We start from the raw sequence: 19765 nt of genomic DNA, 5'->3' as shown, positions 1-19765 counted from the left end.
ACGGCCCCAGGTCAGGCGCAGCATTGACTCGGTTGCTTGTCTCCCTCTACTGTCCACTCTGGGTACTGGCACAGAGCAAGCAAATCCCCTCTCCAGAAACCCAAGCAACCTGGCTACCCCAGATTTCCAGGTCTCCCATAGACTGTCTGCGTTGTGTTGTGCTGGGAGGCTGCTAAGGCAGGGTTTGGAACCAACCACTGCTCGCCACACCAATCCACCTGGATGGTTCCATGCTCAGAACCAGGCATATGGGGCTGCCGGGGCCGGCCAGGGAAGCTGGTGGCTGTCAGGATCCCAGCCCGATGCTGGGGGACCTTCATACCATACTCAGCCGCTGGGAGGCCTCAGGACCACAGGTGGTGCTGCTGGGGGTCCCAGGACCACGCCCCGCTGTGCCGGGATTGAACCCAGGGTTGTGACGCCTGGCCTAAGTCCCCGGAAGATGTTACCTGCTGCAAGTGGGTGGGGTGCAGGGAGGGGATGTGCTGGGAAGAACCAGAGGAGGTGTCTTGGCTATACATGTGCATGTATGTGCATCTGCATATGTGTGCAAGCATGTGTGTGCATGTTTATGTGTGTGCATATATGCGTGTGCATGTATGCATGTATATGCGTGTTTCATGTATGTGTGCATGTGTTCTTGTATGTTTGTGCATGTGTGTGTGCTTGTGTGTGCATGTGTACGTATGTATGTGTGAGCATGAGCGCGCACATGCGCGTGATTGTGTGTTAATGATTGACAGAGGCTCGTTTCACAACTTACCAAGGGTCACTCTTAGAGCATGTTGGAGCCGGGCTCTCGGCTGCGCGCTTCTTGGCAGCTTCTTCCCAGAAGGGCCCCCTCCCCGACACCATGATCAACATCACAGAGCTGCAGAGTGAGTGCCGGCCGGGAGCTTGGGGGGTGGGGGGAGGCATCGGGCCTGGATGGGGTATGCCAGCAGAGACACACCCCCACCAGCAGGAAGCTTCCTGGGGAACTGCGACCTCTGGAGCCTCTGACTGGAGCTGTCGTGTTGGCACCAGGCTGTGGTCAGGCGGGCGGGTGTGGCTTGCCCACTGCCTACAGTGCCCCCAGGGAGCTGGCCAGACCAACACAGGCTGGGCCCTTGAACCAGGGATGCAACAAAGAGCGGCCACCTGTCATGACCCCACACCCGCTCAGGGCCCCCAGCAGCCTGGACTTCCTCTTAACGAAGCAAACTCCACTCTGCTCCCCGGCCCCAAACCTCTCCCCTTCCCTGTGGGGAGCCCCCCACCCCCACCCCCGCAGCCAGCCACTGGAGGGTGGGGACAGCTGCGAGCTTCACTGGGTCCAGTTACCTAACAACACCCCTACCCCACCCCCCTATAGCCTCCCCCGTGAATAGAAGCAAATATCCCTGGGACAAACATGCCTTCATTAGGGGGTCGGTGTGGTGTGTATTCCCACTCACACACTGCAGGGAAGACAGACACAGATGCAGACATCACTGGGTAGGACTTCCAGGCAAACGGGAGCCAGGAGGCACGAAGGGTTACCGTTCGCTTGAGAGTGGCTAGTGGAGGACCCATCCAGAAGGCGCCTTTCTAAGGAGCCCTACAGGAAGTGAGGGGGCAAAACCATGAGTATTCTGGAGGAAAGTGTCCTAGGGAAAGAGGGCAGCTGTGCAAAGGCCCTAGGGTACAAGCACTCGTGTTGTGTTGGGAGATCAAGGAGCTGGTATGACTGGTGCAGGGTGGGTGAAGGGTTGCAGTAGTTGGGGTCTGGGTCAGGAAAGTCCCCGGGACTCCAGAATGGGCCTAAACTTTGGTATCATTTCCGTGAGCTGGGGATCATGAACTTTTCTACAGAAGGGGGGGGGGGGGTGATAAGATCTGTTTATCTCTTCATAAGATCATGCTGGGCGCTGGGTTGAGAGTGGACTGTGAAGGGTGACATCAGCAACTCGGGGTCCTGGTTTGAGGCAAGAGATGACAGGGACACCATCTGTTGTGAGGGGAGAGAGAGGAGGGCTGAGGTCCAGCGCCAAGGCCCAGCCAACATTTCATTAAAGCAAAGTGTACTAAGTTCAACGAAAATGAAACGAGAGAGAGCAGATCTAAGGGCCAGAAGACATCGGAGGACCAGGAACTGGCATGGCCTTGAGACCCCCAGGATGCCTGTGCCTGAGGCTGAGTGGGAGGATGTAGGGAAAAACAAGCTTGTTCAAAGGCCCCGAGGCAGAAGCGGAGGGCTCTGAAGGGGGGTTGGAGGGGCAGGCAAGGGTGGAAGAGGGGACCGGTGGGGGGCACTCGGCTTCACCGTGTGCCCACTGGGAAGCAGAGAGGAGGTAGGCGGGGCACCGCTAGGATTCTGTTTCCCAGAATCCTGGCTCCTATGAGGAAGGGGAGTCAGAGGGAGGCAGGATGAGTTCACTAGGTGGAGAATGTTGTAGGAGAGGAAAGAGAATTTGAGCGTTAAGGATACAGAGAAACGGGGTTCCCAGAGAGCTAGCCGTGTGTGAGACCCGAGTCCCCTCACGTGCCCCATCCCCCACCCCCAGCCCTGGCAGGCATAGAGCGGGTGATCCCTGCACCTGCAGGGCCATACAAAACAGAGCCAAGGAGCACGGAGAAATGAGCGGCTTCCGGGGGCCAGTAGCCACAAAGCACGGAAAGGCTGGAGCTGGGCAAGTGGCGGATTAGGTGAGGGAATCTTGGTTCAGTGTGGCCTGGGCTGGAGAGGGAAAGCCCAGCGGGAGGCCACGGGATGTGGCTCAGAGAGAACTGGAAGGATAAACAGCAGTGTCGGGGCCAGAGAGATAGTACAGTGGGCAGGGTGCTTGCCTGGCATACAGCCACTTGGGTTCGATCCCCAGCATCCCAAATGGTTCCCCAAGCACCGCCAGGAGTGGTCCCTGAGCTCAGAGCCAGGAGGAACCCCTGAGCACGGCCAGGTGTGACCCCTCCCCAAACCCCTCCCCCCCCAAAAATAATAAAACCCCAACAATGTCACTACACGGAGACCGGAGGCTCATGACAGAATGAGACTTCTCAACCTCACTCTGAAGTTTCCATTGATATAAAGGCATGTTGGCCTGTGAAGCAAGAATGCAGAGGAGTAGACGTGGGTCCTACCCCGAGAAATCAAATGCCCGAGGGAGGACGAGCAGGAGGGTCTGGGGTGACCCAGTCACCATGAGAGACTGGCTCGGGACGGGGAGCTCAGTCTGACACCTGCTGTCTGGTTTTCAGGGACAGATCCTCAAAATGAAGCTGTTTCTGAGGGGCCAGGAGGCAGGACTGGGCTGGTTCGGGGCCAGACTACCAGGTTCACACTGGATCTGGCTGGGGGGCTGCGGGGGACTCCACAGTTGTCTGGGAAACAGGCTAACAACAGACCTGTCTCCAGGAGGCTTCAAACAGTCTGAGGGTTCGAGCGGTTAGCCGGACCTGGCAGCGTCATCTATGTCAGTGGATGATTTTTTTTTTTAGAAAGATGCACCATTTTACTGTTCTATGAATCAACCCTGAGAAGTGAGGGGAAGGTCTTCCTCTTCCCTTTTCCACAACTCCTACCTCTGGTTATGCAACTCGGCCCTGGCATGGTTCGTGGGGAAGGGGGAAGACAAGCTCATAGCCGCTGCCAAGCCGGGGGCAGTGATGCTCATGCAACTTCCCCTCCAGCGCATCTTGGCTGGAGCTGAGCAGAGACAGCAGTGGGTGGTACCCAGGCTTCCGGTGGACGGTCTCTGGTGCCAAGGCGGGCGGGGAGGGGGTGGGGCAGAGAAGGACGTTTTGTCTGGGCAGCATCTGGTGGGGGTGGTGGTGAACGGAGAGTAACCAGAATGAGGGGTGCCACAGGTAACGCTGCCATCAAGGGACTGAAGAAATGTCAGGAAAGGACTAGAGGGGAAACCACGCTGCAGCCGCCTGGTACCCCTGCAAGAACGTGTCCTGCCTTGCAGTCCTTTCTGCGTCATCTAGATCTTGTCACAGGAAGAAACTTGGGGGAAACGCAAGTAGAAGACAGTTACAAAACGACTGACCAGAATCTCAGTGCAATTAAGAAAGAGCAAGGAGGCTGGAGCAATAGCATAGTGGGTAGGGCGTTTGCCTTGCATGTGGCCCACCCGGGTTTGATTCCCAGCATCCCATAGGGTCCCCCGAGCACTGCCAGGAGTAATTCCTGAGTGCATGAGCCAGGAGTAACCCCTGTGCATCACCGGATGTGACCCAAAAAGCAAGAAAAAAAAAAAGAAAGAGCGAGGAGTGGGCACAGACATGTAACTAAGGGTTTGGCCACCCAGGGTCATGGAGGTTCTGAGCTGGGTCCATTTTCCATATCAGCGGTGCTGAGGAGTTATGGGGTGATAGGGGGTGCCAGGGATCGAACCTGGGTCAGCCATGTGAAGGCAAGCGCCCTCTGTACTATCCCTCGGACCCCCAGAGAGTGTGTGTTCTGCAGTATCCGTGCAGCCTGGGGCTGGGCCGGAGGCTCCATCCACTCTCCAGAAAATCCTACTTTCCTGAAGCTAGAGCTGTTTCCAGGAGCCCAAGAGGCATTTAGCAGGCTTCCCTGACAAGAGCTAGAGAGTGGGTGTGGGGAGCGGGGTTGATGTGTGGCTGGCCTGGGTTCAATCCCCAGCATTCTGTATGATCCCTGAGTCCACCAGGAGTGACCCCTGAGTGCAGAGCTAGTAGTCAGCACTGATCACAGCAGAGTGTGGCCTGCAGACCAAACATTATTAAAAGGGGGACAATAAAATGGTGCGTCTTTCTAAAACAAAATCATAATACATTTTTAAGAAAAAAAGTTTTTTATTTTTTAATTTTTTGTTTTTGGGGTCACACCTGGCAATGCTCAGGGGTGACTCTTAGCTCTACACTCAGGAATCACTTCTGGCGGTGCTCGGAGGGGCCTATGGGATGCTGGGAATCGAACCCAGGTCGGCCACGTGCGGTCAAATGCCCTACCCACTGTACTATTGCTCCAGCACCCAAAATTGGTTTTAAAGGCTGCAAATTCCCTAAGCTGTTTCTTGTCCATGAGCTCTCTATCACTCCGTCAAATCTAAATGACAGAGCTGTGTACTCTGGGGGAGGTGTTCATTTTATTGAGTGTTGATATTATATTCTCCATTCTCTTCTGGCGCATAGAGTCTCATTTGGAAGCTCTGCTGTGAATCTTACTGTAGGTCCTTGGCATGTAAGTTCCTTTTTCAACCTTGTGGCTTTCAACATTCTGCCTCTGACTTTTGTCATTCTGATCATAATGTGTCTTGGAGTTTTTCTATTTGGGTCTATTTTTGTTGGGACACTTCAAGCCTCTTGGATCTGGGTGCCTGCACTCCTCAGCAATGAGAAATTCTTATCTATGATTTCCCTTTTTTTTTTTGTGGTGTGTGTGTGGGGTCACACCCAGTGGTGCTCAGGCATTACTCTGGGCTCTGTGCTCAGGGATCAACCCCAGAAGGCTCGGGGGACCGGGGTCCACCACATACAAGACAAGTGCCTTGCTCACTGTATTATCTCTCTGCCCCTTACCTGAGATTTCCTTAACTGCTGCTTCTTTTGTTTTTTTAAATTGAATCACAGTGAGATACACAGTTACAAAGTTGTTCATGATTGGGTTTCAGTCATATAATGTTGCAACACCTGTCCCTTCACCAGCCTACATTTCACATCACCAGTGTCCTCAGTTTCCCTCCCACCCTCCTCCTCCTCCTCCTCCTCCTCTTCCCCCTCTCCCTCCCCCTCCCCCTTCACCTTCTTCTTCTTCTTCTTCTTCTTCTTCTTCTTCTTCTTCTTCTTCTTCTTCTTCTTCTTCTTCTTCTTCTTCTTCTTCTTCTTCTTCTTCATTATGGTTTGCAATACAGATACTGGAATATTATGCATGTCCCTTTACCTACTTTTAACTCTCGGTTCTTGTTCAGAGTGACCATTTCTAACTATTGTCATACTGGTCCCTTCTCTATCTTAACTGCCCTTTGCCCCTCCACTTACTTGTGGCAGGCTTCCAATTACTGACTAGTCCTCCTGGCCATTGCTTTTCCTGGCCTTGGATATTAGACTCTTACTATTTTTTTATATCCCACAAATGAGTGTAGTCATTCTATATCTGACCCTCTCCTTCTGACTCATTCCACTCAGCATGATGCTCTCCATGTCCATCCAGTTATAAACAACTTTCATGGCTTCATTTTCCCTAATAGCAGTGTAGCTTTTCACTGTGTGGATGTACCATAGTTTCTTTAACCAGTTGTCTATCCTCGGACACTCTCCCTCCTCACTTTTGCTCAAGCTCAAGCGGGCCCAGTAACGTCTCCATTGGAGACTTTGTTGTTACTGTGTCTGGCATATTGAATACTCTCGGTAGCTTGCCGGGCTCTCCGAGAGGGGCGGAGGAATCGAACTCGGGTCAGCCATGTTGGCCGCTTGTAAGGCGAACGCCTTACCTGCTGTGCTATCGCTCCAGCCCCTGCCTCACTTTTAACATCTACAAACATCGCGGCAATAATTCCATAGTGTATAAGAATCAATTCTAAGTTAGTTCACTAATCCAGCAGAATCTCCTCTTTCTAAATTGCCAATAGGGATCCAGGGGTGCAGCTAGGCAGTGAGAGGGCTTGTCTGCCATTTCCCTGGACTTAGTTCCCAGCACCACCAAATATACCTGCATCGCTAGCTACACACCTATACGCCTGTAGGACCCTGGAACCATTCAGTGGCTAAGACATCTGCCTGGCAAGGCTGAGGCCAAGAGTTTAACCCTGCACTTGCCATGCAAGGTCCTGGCAGCTCTGTTGGGACCACAAGCAATTTTTGAAATTTATTTTAATATAAACAAAACCACCACTGTTGATACAATTCTAGAGTTGAAATTGATTAGATAACACAAAGCTCCAATGGGCTTGAAGTGATAACACAGTAGGTAGGGTGTTTGCCTTGCATGCGGCCGGCCTGGTTCGATCCCCAGCATCTTACATGGTCCCCCAAGCACTGCCAGGAGTAATTCCTGAGTGCGGAGCCAGGAGTAACCCCTGAGCATTGCTGGGTGTGACACAAAAAGCAAACAAAATGACAACAACAAAACACAAAGCTCCAATATTAAAATCAGTAAGTAAAAAAATAGTGTTTTATGTGAAAATTGTTATAACTCACCATGGGGTTAAGTTCTTGGCTATGAATTTACCCAGCTGCTATTAGTTGAGCTTCTGCGTGGTTGATTGAGTTTAGTAGGCTTCTATGGGATTTTCCCATCTAATCTGGTGCTCCTGTTGAAAAGTCCGTATCGAGGAATTAGGAGGTGGCATGCAGTCTCAGGTGGGGGGACTTGGGGATCTAGGGTCCAATAAGTTGATAGAGCAGCGGCTGTGGGAGCTGGGCATCGCGGCTGGAGCTTCCAGAAGAATGGGGTCGGACTCCAAAAAAGACCCCAGAGTTCTAGCCTGGGCCTTAGGTACCTGAAATTGCTGGCAGTTCGGTGTCTCTGCAGAGAACACTGGTGACGCAGTGCAGATGGTGTGCACACTGGTGCAGTTTGGTGTAGTGGCAGCAGTGGGTGTGACTGCGGCTGTGGCTGTCCCGCCGTATTCACTCGCACACCCACCTCCCGCGGCAGCCCAGAGTTTTCAGCTGAGGGAATGGTATGTCTCTGAATTTTAGCTGCCACAGGACGTTCTGTTGCCCTTCACCCGGGAGTGTGTGAGCACCGCAACTCAAGGATGCCATCCCCAGTGAGCACCGCCAGATATGTCAGGACCACAGTCAGGAGAACAGCTGCTCACTGGGTGAGGGCAAGGGTCACGACCTGCTGTCTGACCCCGAGCACCATACAGCCAGGCTTGTGTCTGAGCCCTGCCACGGCCACAGCAACAGGGAAACGGAAAGGAGGGGATCAGCAATGCCCAAGGACAGGCAAGAGCACAAGAGTCTTGGGTTGGGTCCTCAGCATCACATGGTCCTCCGCACACAGAGCCAGGAGTGGCACGGACCCCAAACAAACAGACATTTAAAAAAATTGCTATCTACTTTCCTTGGGCTGGAGCGATAGCACAGCAGTAGGGCATTTGCCTTGCGTGCAGCCGGCCCGGCCGAGCCGGATTCAATTCTTCCGCCCCTCTCGGAGAGCCAAACAAACTACCGAGAGTATCTCACCCACATGGCAAAGCCTGGCAAGCTCCCCGTGACGTATTCAATATGCCAAACACAGTAACAACAAGTCTCACGATGGAGACGTTACTGGGCCCACTTGAGCAAATCAATGAACAACGGGAGCACCTTGACCGTGGTCTACTTTCCTTGGGCTGGAGTGATAGCACAGCAGGTAGGGCATTTGCCTTGTACGCGGCTGACCCGGGTTCGATTCCTCCGTCCCTCTCCAAGAGCCCGGCAAGCTACCGAGAGTATCCTGCCTACAGGGCTGAGCCTGGCAAGCTCCCCATGGCGTATTCGATACGCCAAAAACAGTAACAACAAGTCTCACAATGAAGGCGGTACTGGTGCCCACTCGAGCAAATCGATAAACAGCAGGAGGACAGTGCAGAGCAGTGCTAACTAGTTTCCTTAAGGAAAGTAAACCAAGGGCTGGAGAGATAGTTCAGCAGGTGAAGCACTTGCCTTGTACACAACCAACCTGGGTTCGGATTCTGGCACCTCATATGGTCCACCTAGCACCACCAGAAGTGAACCCTGAGTACAAAGTCAGGAGTCAGCCCTGAGCACTGCCAGGTGTGGCCCCAAACAGAAAAAGAAAAAGAAAGAAAATGAAATTAAGTAGTGGGGCCGAAAAGAGAATAAGGACAAGGTAGACCAAGAGGATAGGAGGACAGTGGGGGGTTGGGGGGATGTGGGCATGTTAATGTTATGAAGGTCAGTAGCTTTGTAGATCAGAACCAGAAATGTTGGGCAGGTGAGATAATCCAGGAGAAAAGATGCTTGCTTTGCATGATACTGATCCCAGCACCACATATGGTCATCTGAGCACCCCCAGGAATGAGTAACCCTTGAGCACTGAGCCAGGAGTACAGTTAGGTGTGACACAACCTCCCCCACCAGAAGAATAGCTTTTAAAAAAGTAATTACTTAAAAATATTAATTTCATTGATCGTTGGGTCCTATACCTTCTTGAATCATTTATTTATACTAGATTATTTTTATATTATTTAGTCTTTGAGTATAAATTATTTATGAATGGTGGTAATTTGAATTCTACCTTGGTGCTCTTTTTTCTTAAATGACTGCATGGGATTTTTTTTTAATGATACAAGCTGATGCTTTTTATAGCAAGCAGCTTTATATCAAACTGAAGATGATTAGTCCATCTAAAATGGCTAAGTTTGCATCCTAAGAGGATATTGATTTTGTTGAGGCTCTTTTTGAATATAATCATTTGAACATATAATTGTGCTATCAGAAGTAAATTATGTGGACAGATACTACATATTGCTATGATAAGACTCATTTGTCTTGACATACAGAGATAACTTTGACATGAAAGTTCAAAAGGAATAAGAAAGATCTCTTTCCTTCCAACTATTATCTTTGTGATATTTAAATGTATTATTTTTTGGAACAGAGGCCTCACCTGGCTGTGCTCAGGTCTTAGTGCTGACTCTGCACTCAGGGATGACTCCTGACAAGGCTCAGGGGGACCATATGTGGTGCTGGGGATCGGACCTGGGTCACTGATGTGCTTTACTGCCCACTGTCCTCTTGTGCCAGCCCCCCTAAACTCTTACTTATACATTTTTATATTGGCATAAAAATGGGTTAAAATGTCAAAAACAGGGCTGGAGCGATAGCACAGCGGTAGGGCGTTTGCCTTACAAGTGGCCAACTTGGCTGACCCGAGTTCGATTCCTCCGCCCCTCTCGGAGAGCCCGGCAAGCTACCGAGAGTATCTTGCCCGCACAGCAGAGCCTGGCAAACTACCCATGACGTATTCGATATGCCAAACACAGTAACAATTGTCACAATGGAGACGTTACTGGGCCCGCTCGAGCAAATTGATGAACAATGGGAGGACCGTGACCAAACCGTGAACAAACCTACTATTATTTCTTTTTTTCTTTTTTTCTTTTTGGGTCACACCCGGCGATGCACAGGGGTTACTCCTGGCTCTGCACTCAGGAGTTACTCTGGCGGTGCTTGGGGGACCGTCTGGGATGCTGGGAATCGAACCCAGGTCGGCTGCGTGCAAGGCAAACGCTCTACCTGCTGTGCTATCGCTCCAGTCCCTCTTTCTTCCCCTTCCACACATATGAGGGGTGGGGCCTCTCTCACTGTGGAGTGCCTGGTCGCAGCACCCACATGGGCGGGGGAGGGGGGTCACACACCTGCTATGGCTCCAGGGACCCCAAACAAGGAGCTACTGGTCTCACACACGGACCTGGGCTGCAGGGCCCGCGTCGCCCGCTCAACCTCACGGGCCTTGGGCTTGCAAGGCAGGCGATGCTGCTGCTGGACCATTCCTGGGTCCCAAAGTCATCCTTTTTTAAAAAAAAAAAGAAAAAGAAAGAAAAAATAAGAAGGAATACAGGTGCAGTTGCAAAAGCATTTAAATAAATTAATAAATACATAAACCCTCTCCCCTTCCCCCAGGAATAAACTTAACCAAGAAGGCAAAAACTTGCACACTAAAAACGAGTGTTGTTGAAAGAAAATTTAAAAGCCACAAATAGAAAGGCACCCTGTGTTCACAGATGAAAATTCAAATAGTGACAGTGCCAATACTCCCCCGAGAGCCTGCAGATTCAGAGCAGTGTCTATCAAAATCCCCGTTTAAAAAAAAAAAAAAACCAAAAAACAGAAATGGAAAAATCCACCCTACAACGTATCTGGAATCTTAAGGGACCTCAAAAAGGCAAAGCAAACTTGAAAAAGGAAAAACTGGAACTTTCATAATTCATCTGAGGTTAATATCCACAATCTGCAAAGGACTCTCCTACAACGCGGCAAGAAAACCTGTTTTTAAAATGCAACCTGTTTTCAAAACGGGCAAAGGAAGGGCTTGTCGAGACGCTTCTCCAACGATAGGCAAATGCCGACAAGCACGTTCGTATCAAGATGCTGGGCACCACTTAGATTGGCTTAGGAAATCTAAGCCAATCTAAGCCAGAGTGGGACCACGTCACCCCAAGCGTTGGGCACTGCTGGTGGGGGTGGATGAGGATGCAGCTACCACGGGATTGGCACTGGCCGTTCCTCCAAGACTGAAAACAGCGCCTCAAAGAGATCTCTGTTCCCGGGTTGCAGTGTTCCCCAAGAGGAAAGGCGGGGAAGCAACGGCAGGTCGACCACAGGTAGACGAATAAACAGGGTGAATGCACACTCTCTCCCTCGCCCTCTTCACCTCTCTCTCTCCTTCTCTCCCTCTTTTTCTCTCTCCCTCTCTCTCCATCTCTCTCCCTCTCTTTCCCTCTCTCTCCTTTCTCTCTCACTCTCTCCTCCCTCTCTGTCTCTGTCTTTGTCTCTGTCTGTCTCTGTCTCTGTCTCTCTGTCTCTCTCTCTCTCTCTCAGTATCCAGCCTTTAAAAAAGGAAGTCATGCCATGCAGTGAACGCCAACACTCTGTCAGTCCTTGAGGGCAAGTGGTGGATGCATCCATTTATAGGGGCGACATGGAAGAGTCAAATGAGAGATAGATGGGGGGACGTGTGTGTGTGTGTGTGTGTGTGTGTGTGTGTGTGTGTAAGAGAGAGAGTGTGTGTGTTGGGGGAGGAGGTTTGCTTAATGGGACAGTTTGGTGGTACAAGATGAAGAGTTTTGTAGATGATTGATGGGGAGGATTGGGAGGGTTATACTACAAGGTGGACTTACTTAATGCCCCAGAACTGTAAACACACATATAAACATAGTTAAGAAACTGAATTTTGGGGCCGGAGTGATAGTACACTGACAGGGTGTTTGCCTTGCATGCGATCCCCGGCACCCCAGATGGTCCCCAAGCACTACCAGGAGAAACTCCTGAGTTGCAGAGCCAGGAATAACCCTTGAGTATTGCTGAGAGTGACCAAAAAGCCAAAAAGGGGGGAAAAACCCTAAATTTTATATGATATATACTTAAAACCATTTCAAAATAACATTTTATTTATTTATTTATTTGGGTTTGGGTGAGCCATTTTAAACCATATCAAATTGTATAAAATGTGGGCCCTGACCTAGGAAAAGGGTCAGACAAGGTGCTCTTCAGTGCTGTGGTCACTGGCATGGTGCTCAGGGGTTAAAGACCGTGCAGGGACAGGGACATAAGGACAGATACACAGGAGACCAGGGCATGTGGCAGTGGACACTAAAAGGCCCAGCAACACAATGACTGAAACTAGGGGCCCAAAGGGTCTCCTGCCTCAGGAGGGGGCGGGGGTAGAGGGAGGGTGCAGACTCTGGCTGGGAAGAGGCTGAAGTATGTCCCCATGGGGGCCTCTTCCATCATGTGGGAGAGACCAGCATGAAAGCCAAGACCAGGGGTCAGAGAAGTAGTACAGCAGGTAGAGCTCTTGCCTTGCACACGGTTGACCCAGGTTCGATTCCCTGCACCCCATCTGGTCCTCCCAAATCCCACCAGGAGTGATCCCTGAGCACAGAGCAAGGAGTCAGGCCTGAGCAACGTTGGGTGTGGCCCCAAATCAAACACAGCCAGACTGAGACACGCAGCTCGGGTAGGGCAGGACCTGAGGGGCTGTGCAGGGCCACTGTGTGGCTTTGTGCCCCACCCACCCCCGGCCCAGGTTGAGGGGACAGGAACAGAGGGGACAGGACCAGAAGTGGGTCACCCAACCCAACCCTGATCACGAGCAGAGCTCTCCGAATTATTGGGCCTAAACCTCCTTCTTCAAAAAGACAATTGCTCTGAGCCCAGCACCCCCAAATCTACCTTCCTCTGTTTTCGTTTGGGGGTCACCCCCAATGATGCTCAGGGGTCATTCCTGGCTCTGCACTCAGGAATTACTCCTGGCGGTGCTTGGGGGACCATGTGGGATTCTGGGGACTGAACCCAAGTCGGCCACGTGCAAGGCAAACACTCTATCTGCCATACTATTGCTCTGACCAGCAGCCTGGGCCCTGACTGCCCTCACATATGTGTGAACCATCTCTGGACGGCTCGGTGGGAACTTCTCTTTTTTTTTTTTTTTTTTTTTTTTGCTTTTTGGGTCACATCTGTCAACGCACAGAGGTTACTGCTGGCTCTGTACTCAGGAATTACTCCTGGCGGTGCTTGGGGGATCATATGGGATGCCGGGGATCAAACTGGGGTTGGTAAATGCCCTACCTGCTGTGCTATCGCTCTGGCCCTCGGTGGGAATTTCTGAGCCAGTTAACGTGGCCCCTGAAGGCCCGAGGATGCTGTAGCAGGATGTGGGAAGGGTGAACACCTGCCCGCGTGGAACGGACTGACCACAGTCTCCGGGCACTCCCGCCCTCCCTCTCCCTCCCTCATCCCGTCCTTCTCTGAGAGCAAAGCCGAGCTCCCCCCCCCCCCCACGGGTGCAGGGTCACCCATGCCCCACCCCTGTCCCATCCCACTGGCACCTGCTCATGTCCTTCTTGAGCCCCCAAAGCCCATGCCAACCTGCTTGTCCCTTGCAGAGATCGGCGTGGGCACAGCTGGCTTCGGCGTCTTCTTCATCCTCCTCGGAATCCTCCTGTACTTTGACTCCGTGCTCTTGGCCTTCGGAAACGTGAGTCCCCAGCCGGCCTGCACCCCCTGCCGCACCCCATGAGGTCTCAGTATGGGTGGGGTCCAGTTCATTTATACTGTACTAGCCAGGGGGCGGGCACTGGCTAAGCCAGGCAAGGCGAGGAGGCCGGGGGCCTGGAGAACCTGGGCTCTGATGACAGGTTCAGGGACTCCCCAGGCTTGCCTGCCCCAGGCCTCTCCCTGGCTGATGGGGCCTGAATGTACTTGGAGACAGAGGAAAGTAATTTAGAAAGGAAACGTGGGAGGGATAGAGAAGCATCTGCCCGTGAGCAGAACATCCGGAGAAAGAGGTGGGCCTGAGAGATAACGCAGCAGGGAGGACGTTGACCTTGTACGCAGCCAACTGATCCCCCCAAATCCCACCAGGAGTGATCCCTGAGCACAGAGCAAGGAGTCAGACCTGAGCAACATTGGGTGTGGCCCCAAATCAAACACAGCCAGACTGAGACATGGGTTCGGCTCCCGGCATCCCATGTGGCCCTCTGAGCCCCACCAGGAGTGATCCCTGAGCACAGAGTTAGGAGTAAGATGTGCACATCACCGGTGTGACCCCTCCCCCCCCAACAAACAAACAAACAAACAAGTCAAAGGTTATAGAGAAGGGGAGGTAGAGCACGGAATGTGCTGGAAGAAGCCGTGCGCCTGAGCGCTCAGAAGGGACTGAGCAGCCACACGGATGGGCCTGGTGCCACTCCACAAGCAGGCCCAGGAGCCCAAGCCACGGGCCTCGCCTCTGTGACAGGGAGCACCAGGAAGGCGGGTGAGGAATAACATCAAATGTGACTTTGACACCTCTGAGCCTTCCGAGTTCTCTGTGTCCATCCCTTGGTTATGTGGCGGGGTCGCCCTCTCTGAGAGTGACCCTCTATCCAGCCTAGCCCTCACGCCTTGCCAGTGACCCACCCCGGGTAGACAGGCCTGAAGCAGGACTACCATGGGGACGACATAAAGAGCCAGAAATAAGAGAGAGAAAGCGTAGGGGCCGGGGGCTTATGGCTCGCAGGCTGAGAGCCCGGCTCTCCTCCACCTCCAGTATTTATTGCTTAAATCAGTAACCAGCAGAAGGAGATGAACAATATTCTTTGGGCAAGTGACTGTCACTGCCCTCCCGTTGTTCATCAATTTGCTGGAGTAGGCCCAGTAATGTCTCCATTTTGAGACTTGCTATTACTGTGTTTGGCATATTGAATACATCACGGGGAGCTTGCTAGGCTTTGCTGTGCGGGCGCAATACTCTCGGTGGCTTGCTGGGCTCTCCGAGAGGGGTGGAGGAATCGAACTTGGGTCAGCCATGTTGGCCGCATGCAAGGCAAATGCCCTACCCGCTGTGCTATCGTTTCAGCCCAGCAAGTGACTATCTGAATCTATCCAGGCTAGACTTTTACATGTTGAGGGTCTTAGTTTATCAGGACAAACATCTGTGTAATGGGCTTTCTCAAGGGTTGATGCTCCCGGGAGAGGCAGCAGAGATGGAGCAGTACGACTTTGCTTCATCTGGGTCGAAAGTTCCCGTCAATTCCCCATCCTGTCCTTCTCCTTGGTCTATCCAGTCCCCAACGACGGCCTCTTGCCTCCCTCTCCGCAGCTGCTGTTCCTGGCCGGCCTCTCCCTCATCATCGGCCTGAGGAAAACCTGCTCTTTCTTCTTCCAGAGGCACAAGCTCAAGGCCACCAGCTTCTTCCTGGGGGGCGTGGCCATTGTGCTGCTGCGCTGGCCCCTCCTGGGCATGGCCCTGGAAGCCTACGGGTTCATCAACCTCTTCAAGTGAGTGTGGGCCTGCGCAGCCCTTCCGGCACGGGCTGCAGAGCTGGGAATGGAGCCTTGGGGGACACTGAGGAAAAAGGCCCATCTCCCGCCATACCCAGAGGGACCCCTGAGCCCCAGCCAACCCTGAGCACCCGCAGTGCACGCTGGCAGAAGGCCCACACCTGCCCTGAGTCCCGGGGTCCGCTGGGAGGCTGGCAGGTAATGGTCCGCTGGGAGGCCGGCAGGTAATGCAGTCAGGGTCACCAGGTCCCTGGGCACCCTGTGTGCTCACAGCCTTCCACTCCAACCAGTTCTGTGGATTTGTTTTGGCACCACCCCTGGCAGTGCTCAGAACTTACTTCTGACTCTGCACTCAGGCATCGCTCCTGGCGGGGCTTTAGGGACCATAGGGCATGCCAGGATGGAACCTGGGTTGGCCACACGCAAGACAAGCGTCCTCCCCCCTCTACTGTGGCTCCAGCCCCCGTGGTCTATCAGCCTGTGGCAGTGGATGGCAGCGTGGGGACCACCTCCCATCTCCCCCAGCCCTCCCTCAATCCCCCCGGAAGGAGGCGGCTTGACCAGGTCAGACTCCAACTCCCACCTCCACACCGCTGAGGGAGTCCCACACCCACCCTGACGATCTGGTCCAGGCTGTGTGTGGTACCACAGGGCTGCGGAGGTTCTGTGGCTGGGTTCAGAGGCAGGAGGAAGAATAAAGGGGAGGACAACCTGGAGCAGCCACACCGGGGCCCCCAGGCCAGGCCAGAGCTGGGTGCCCTGTCCACCGGATGTCACCCTGGCAACTCTGGACCAGGGCGAGCATTTCCCTGAAGTACAGGAATTACTGTACCGTTCCACCGCACAACTGGGGAGAGATTCCCAGGGAGATGAACTCAGAAGCACCAGTAAGTGGTAGTACCGGATTCTGAACACAAGGGGGCACATGACCACAGCGCCCCTATTCTTGTGTGTCCTAAGGGGGGTGGCTCACTTTTTTGGGGGGTGCACATTTTCCACCAACAACCCGTACACCCCCCTTCCCTCCCCCCCACACACATCCCAGTCCTCACCCTGCCTCTATGGCAATTTCCCCAATACTCTCTAATTTGGGGCATTATGTTTTGCCAGAAATTTCCCACCACCATTCAAGCCTATCTGCCAGAGGCAGACACTAGATAATTTATTTTGCATTACTCTTTTTTTTTTGCGGGGGGGGTCACACTGGGCGATGCTCAGGGGTTACTCCTGGCTCATGCACTCAGGAATTACTCCTGGTGGTGCTGGGGGGCCATATAGGATGCTGGGATTGGAACTGAACCTGGGTTGGCCACTGGCAAGGCAAACGCCCTACCTGCTGTGCTATTGTTCCAGCCCCCATTGCTCATTTTGAATATCCTGAGAGCTTGCACAGCTGCGATTGAAAATGTAAATTTCTAGATTGTAAATGGTTGGGTTCCAAGTTGGGTCTCTGCAGGGCACTAATCCATTTGGGGATTCAAATTGTGAATCTCTGGGCTAGGGCTGTTGGTGTGCCAAGATCTAAGATGGGGGGGGGTCATTCTTAACCACTCCACTCGGCCACTCTCAGAAAACAGAGGTGCAGATGCAAGCCTGCCCCTAGGTCAGGTCCTGCTTGTAGGAGCCGCTCTGCACCTCCACTGAGCCCACTTCCTGATGTGCTCCTAGGGGTTTTTTCCCTGTGGCCTTCGGCTTCCTGGGCAATGCTGTCAACATCCCCTTCCTGAGCGCGGTGAGTGACCCGCACACGCATGTGCCTGGGTGGGGGGAGGAGAGCTGCTCCCGGGCTGGAGGGGACCCTATTGCCTCCCCCACTGAACAGGAGCAGAGAGGCGGGCACCTGGATGTGTGGGCTATGCTACGGGGTGGACAAAGGGGGCGGCTAGTGTCACCCCTTGGTGGGACCTGAGACTCGGGGTCCCCAGCTGGAAAGAGCCAGAGACTTTCAGGCGCAGTTGCGTGGGCGTTGGATGCCAGGAGGCGGAGGCAGGAAAGCAGGGACATAGTCTCCTGTTGGGGCCTCGTTTCTCTGAGGCACCCGAGCTGGCGGCTCTGCTGGTCCTGCACCTGCAACCCCTCCTCAGATCCTGACAGCCGGGCCCCCTCACAGGCGATCCAGTACACTGGGTCCCCTCACAACTCCTGCACCCCGCCTCCTCAGAGCCCCCCCACAGAATTTCCTCAGAGACCCCTTACAGACCTCCCACACAGCCTCCTCACAGCCCCCACATACCTCCCTCACAGCCCCCACACAGCCTCCTCACAGCCCCCCCACAGTCTCCTCACACACTCATGGCTCCCTCACAACACCCTCACAGCCCCTTCAACCTCCTCACAGCCCCTCCACAGCCCTTCACAGCCCCCACTCATGGCTTTCTCACAGCCCCCTCAAAGCCCCCCCACCGTCTCCTCACAGCCCCCTCAACCCCCTCACAACTCCCAAACATCCTCCTCATGGCCCCCACTCATGGCTCCCTCACAGCACCCTCACAGCACCCACACAGTCTCCTCACAGCCCCCTCAACCCCCTCACAGCCCCCACACATCCTCCTCACGGCCCCCTCACAGCCCCCTCATGGCCCCCTCACAACCCCCACACCAGGCCCTCACCCCACTCTCAAGGCCGCCAGAGGCTGCCTTGGTCCTTTGTCTGCCCTAACGACTCTCCTCTCGCAGCTGTTCCGGAGGCTGCAGGGCGGCAGCAGCTCCATGGTCTGAAGAGCAGAGACGAAGCAGCTTCTCGAACTGGGGTCCCGGCTGAGGGGGCCAGGGAGACGGGTGCCCCTGCACTGCCTCATCCCCGTCCTGCGAGCCCCCTCCAGAAGGAAGGACAGAGCTGAGGGCCCGAGCGAGCGTGGCTGACCGCCTCCCCCCCCCCCAGGCTGCCAGGACAGTGGGGAGTAGCAGCAGGGGCCCGGGGGTCAGGCCAGCCTGATGTCACCCCCGTGGGGATGGGCTTTGACCACCATTGACCAGCGGTCCAGGAGATCAAGATTAAAACCTGAAGCTCCAGTCACCGTCTCCAGCTGTCATGTGTGCTCCCCCACCTGTCGCTGTCACACAGTCTTCACAACAACGGCTGTCCCACGCGGCTCTGTCTCTGTCGGCTCTGTCTCTGTCCGGGGCTAATGTGTGAGGAAATGGGGGCAGTGTCTGAGCAGTGTCTCAGCCGCCTCACCCCATAGCTGTGACAGATCACATCTGGGCCCCCTTGCTCCCGGGTCTGTGACCAAACATCTCTGAGCCTCCTCACTTCCCATGGCTGCAGTGGACACGTCCAGGCCCCTCACTCCCCTTGGCTATGGCCAGACATGTCCGGGCTCCACACTCCTTGTGGTCATGACTGGACACACCTGGTCCCTCACTCCCTGTGGTCATAATGGACACATCCAGATCTCCTCACTCCCCGTGGCCGTGATGGAAACGTCCAGGCCCTTTCACTCCCTGTGGCCATGATGGACATGTCTGGGCCCTTTCAGTCCCCGTGGCCGTGATGGACACGTCCAGGTCTCCTCATTCCCCATGGCCGTGATGGACATGTCCAGGCCCTCTCATCCCCTGTGGCTGTAAGGGACATGTCCAGGCCCTCTCATCCCCTGTGGCTGTAAGGGACATGTCCAGGCCTCCTCACTCCCCATGACCATGATGGACGTGTCCAGTCCCCTCACTCTCCATGGCTATGGCCACACATGTCCAAGCTCCACACTCCTTGTGGTCATTACTGGACATACCTGGTCCCTCACTCCTCACTCCCCATGGCCATGATGGACACAACTGGGTCTCCTCACTCCCCGTGGCCTTGATGGACACGTCTGGCCTTCTCACTCCCCGTGGCCGAGGCGGGATGCACCTGCATCCTGCTGGTTCTGCTTCTCAGCCTCCAGGTCCACCTGCGAAGGGACAGCTGGCCTGACCTCCGGGGCAGCCTTGCTGTCCTGGGGGAGGGGGACCCTGAGAGACCCTTCCCTCCTCCTGCAGGGTCTGGAACTTTCACACTGGCTGCCCCCCACCCCAGCTCTGCTGCAAACAGTCCCCTGCCTCCTGACCAGGGGACCCCCCTTCCTCCACTGCCTCCTGTTCCCTTCCCCTCTCTCTCCTGCACTCCGCATTTCCCTTCTCCTCCCTCCCCCTCTCAACGCTGGGGAAGGCCTGGAGGCTGGCGGGGCCGGCAGAGGAGGGAGGCGGGAGGAGTTGGTGGTCGGGAGCTCTGTTAGGTTCTCGCAGAAAAGGGTTGTGGGGGGGGACTGGGGACTGGTCTCCATCTGAGACGTCACGGGGGCTACAGGAGAGGGACCTGAGCTGGGATCTGGCAGCCAGCCCGCAGACAGACCTCCCG

The 19765-nt window shown here is 54.2% G+C and overlaps 1 protein-coding gene across 1 annotated transcript; it reads left to right on the top strand.

The window, feature by feature from the left end:
* The first annotated feature begins 778 nt into the window (after nucleotides 1-778).
* Nucleotides 779-18413, top strand: GOLT1A (golgi transport 1A). Its single transcript, XM_056119178.1, has 5 exons — nucleotides 779-878; nucleotides 13551-13642; nucleotides 15248-15426; nucleotides 17098-17161; nucleotides 18106-18413. Exons 1-5 carry the CDS (start codon nucleotides 854-856, stop codon nucleotides 18145-18147), a joined length of 402 nt encoding a protein of 133 aa, XP_055975153.1. The 5' UTR covers nucleotides 779-853; the 3' UTR covers nucleotides 18148-18413.
* Nucleotides 18414-19765: the final 1352 nt, after the last annotated feature.

Source organism: Sorex fumeus, unplaced genomic scaffold, assembly GCF_029834395.1.
Source record: "Sorex fumeus unplaced genomic scaffold, SorFum_2.1 ptg000039l, whole genome shotgun sequence".
In the NCBI taxonomy this organism is placed as follows: Eukaryota; Metazoa; Chordata; class Mammalia; order Eulipotyphla; family Soricidae; genus Sorex; species Sorex fumeus.
The sequence above is the reverse complement of the archived record's forward strand: the minus strand, read 5'-3'. Positions and strand labels throughout refer to the sequence as shown.

Coding starts and splice junctions, on each gene's coding strand:
- GOLT1A (XM_056119178.1), top strand. CDS start 854: ATGATCAACATCACAGAGCTGCAGA. Junction 13,643..15,247: donor TGCTCTTGGCCTTCGGAAAC/GTGAGTCCCCAG, acceptor CCCTCTCCGCAG/CTGCTGTTCCTGGCCGGCCT. Junction 15,427..17,097: donor GGGTTCATCAACCTCTTCAA/GTGAGTGTGGGC, acceptor ATGTGCTCCTAG/GGGTTTTTTCCCTGTGGCCT.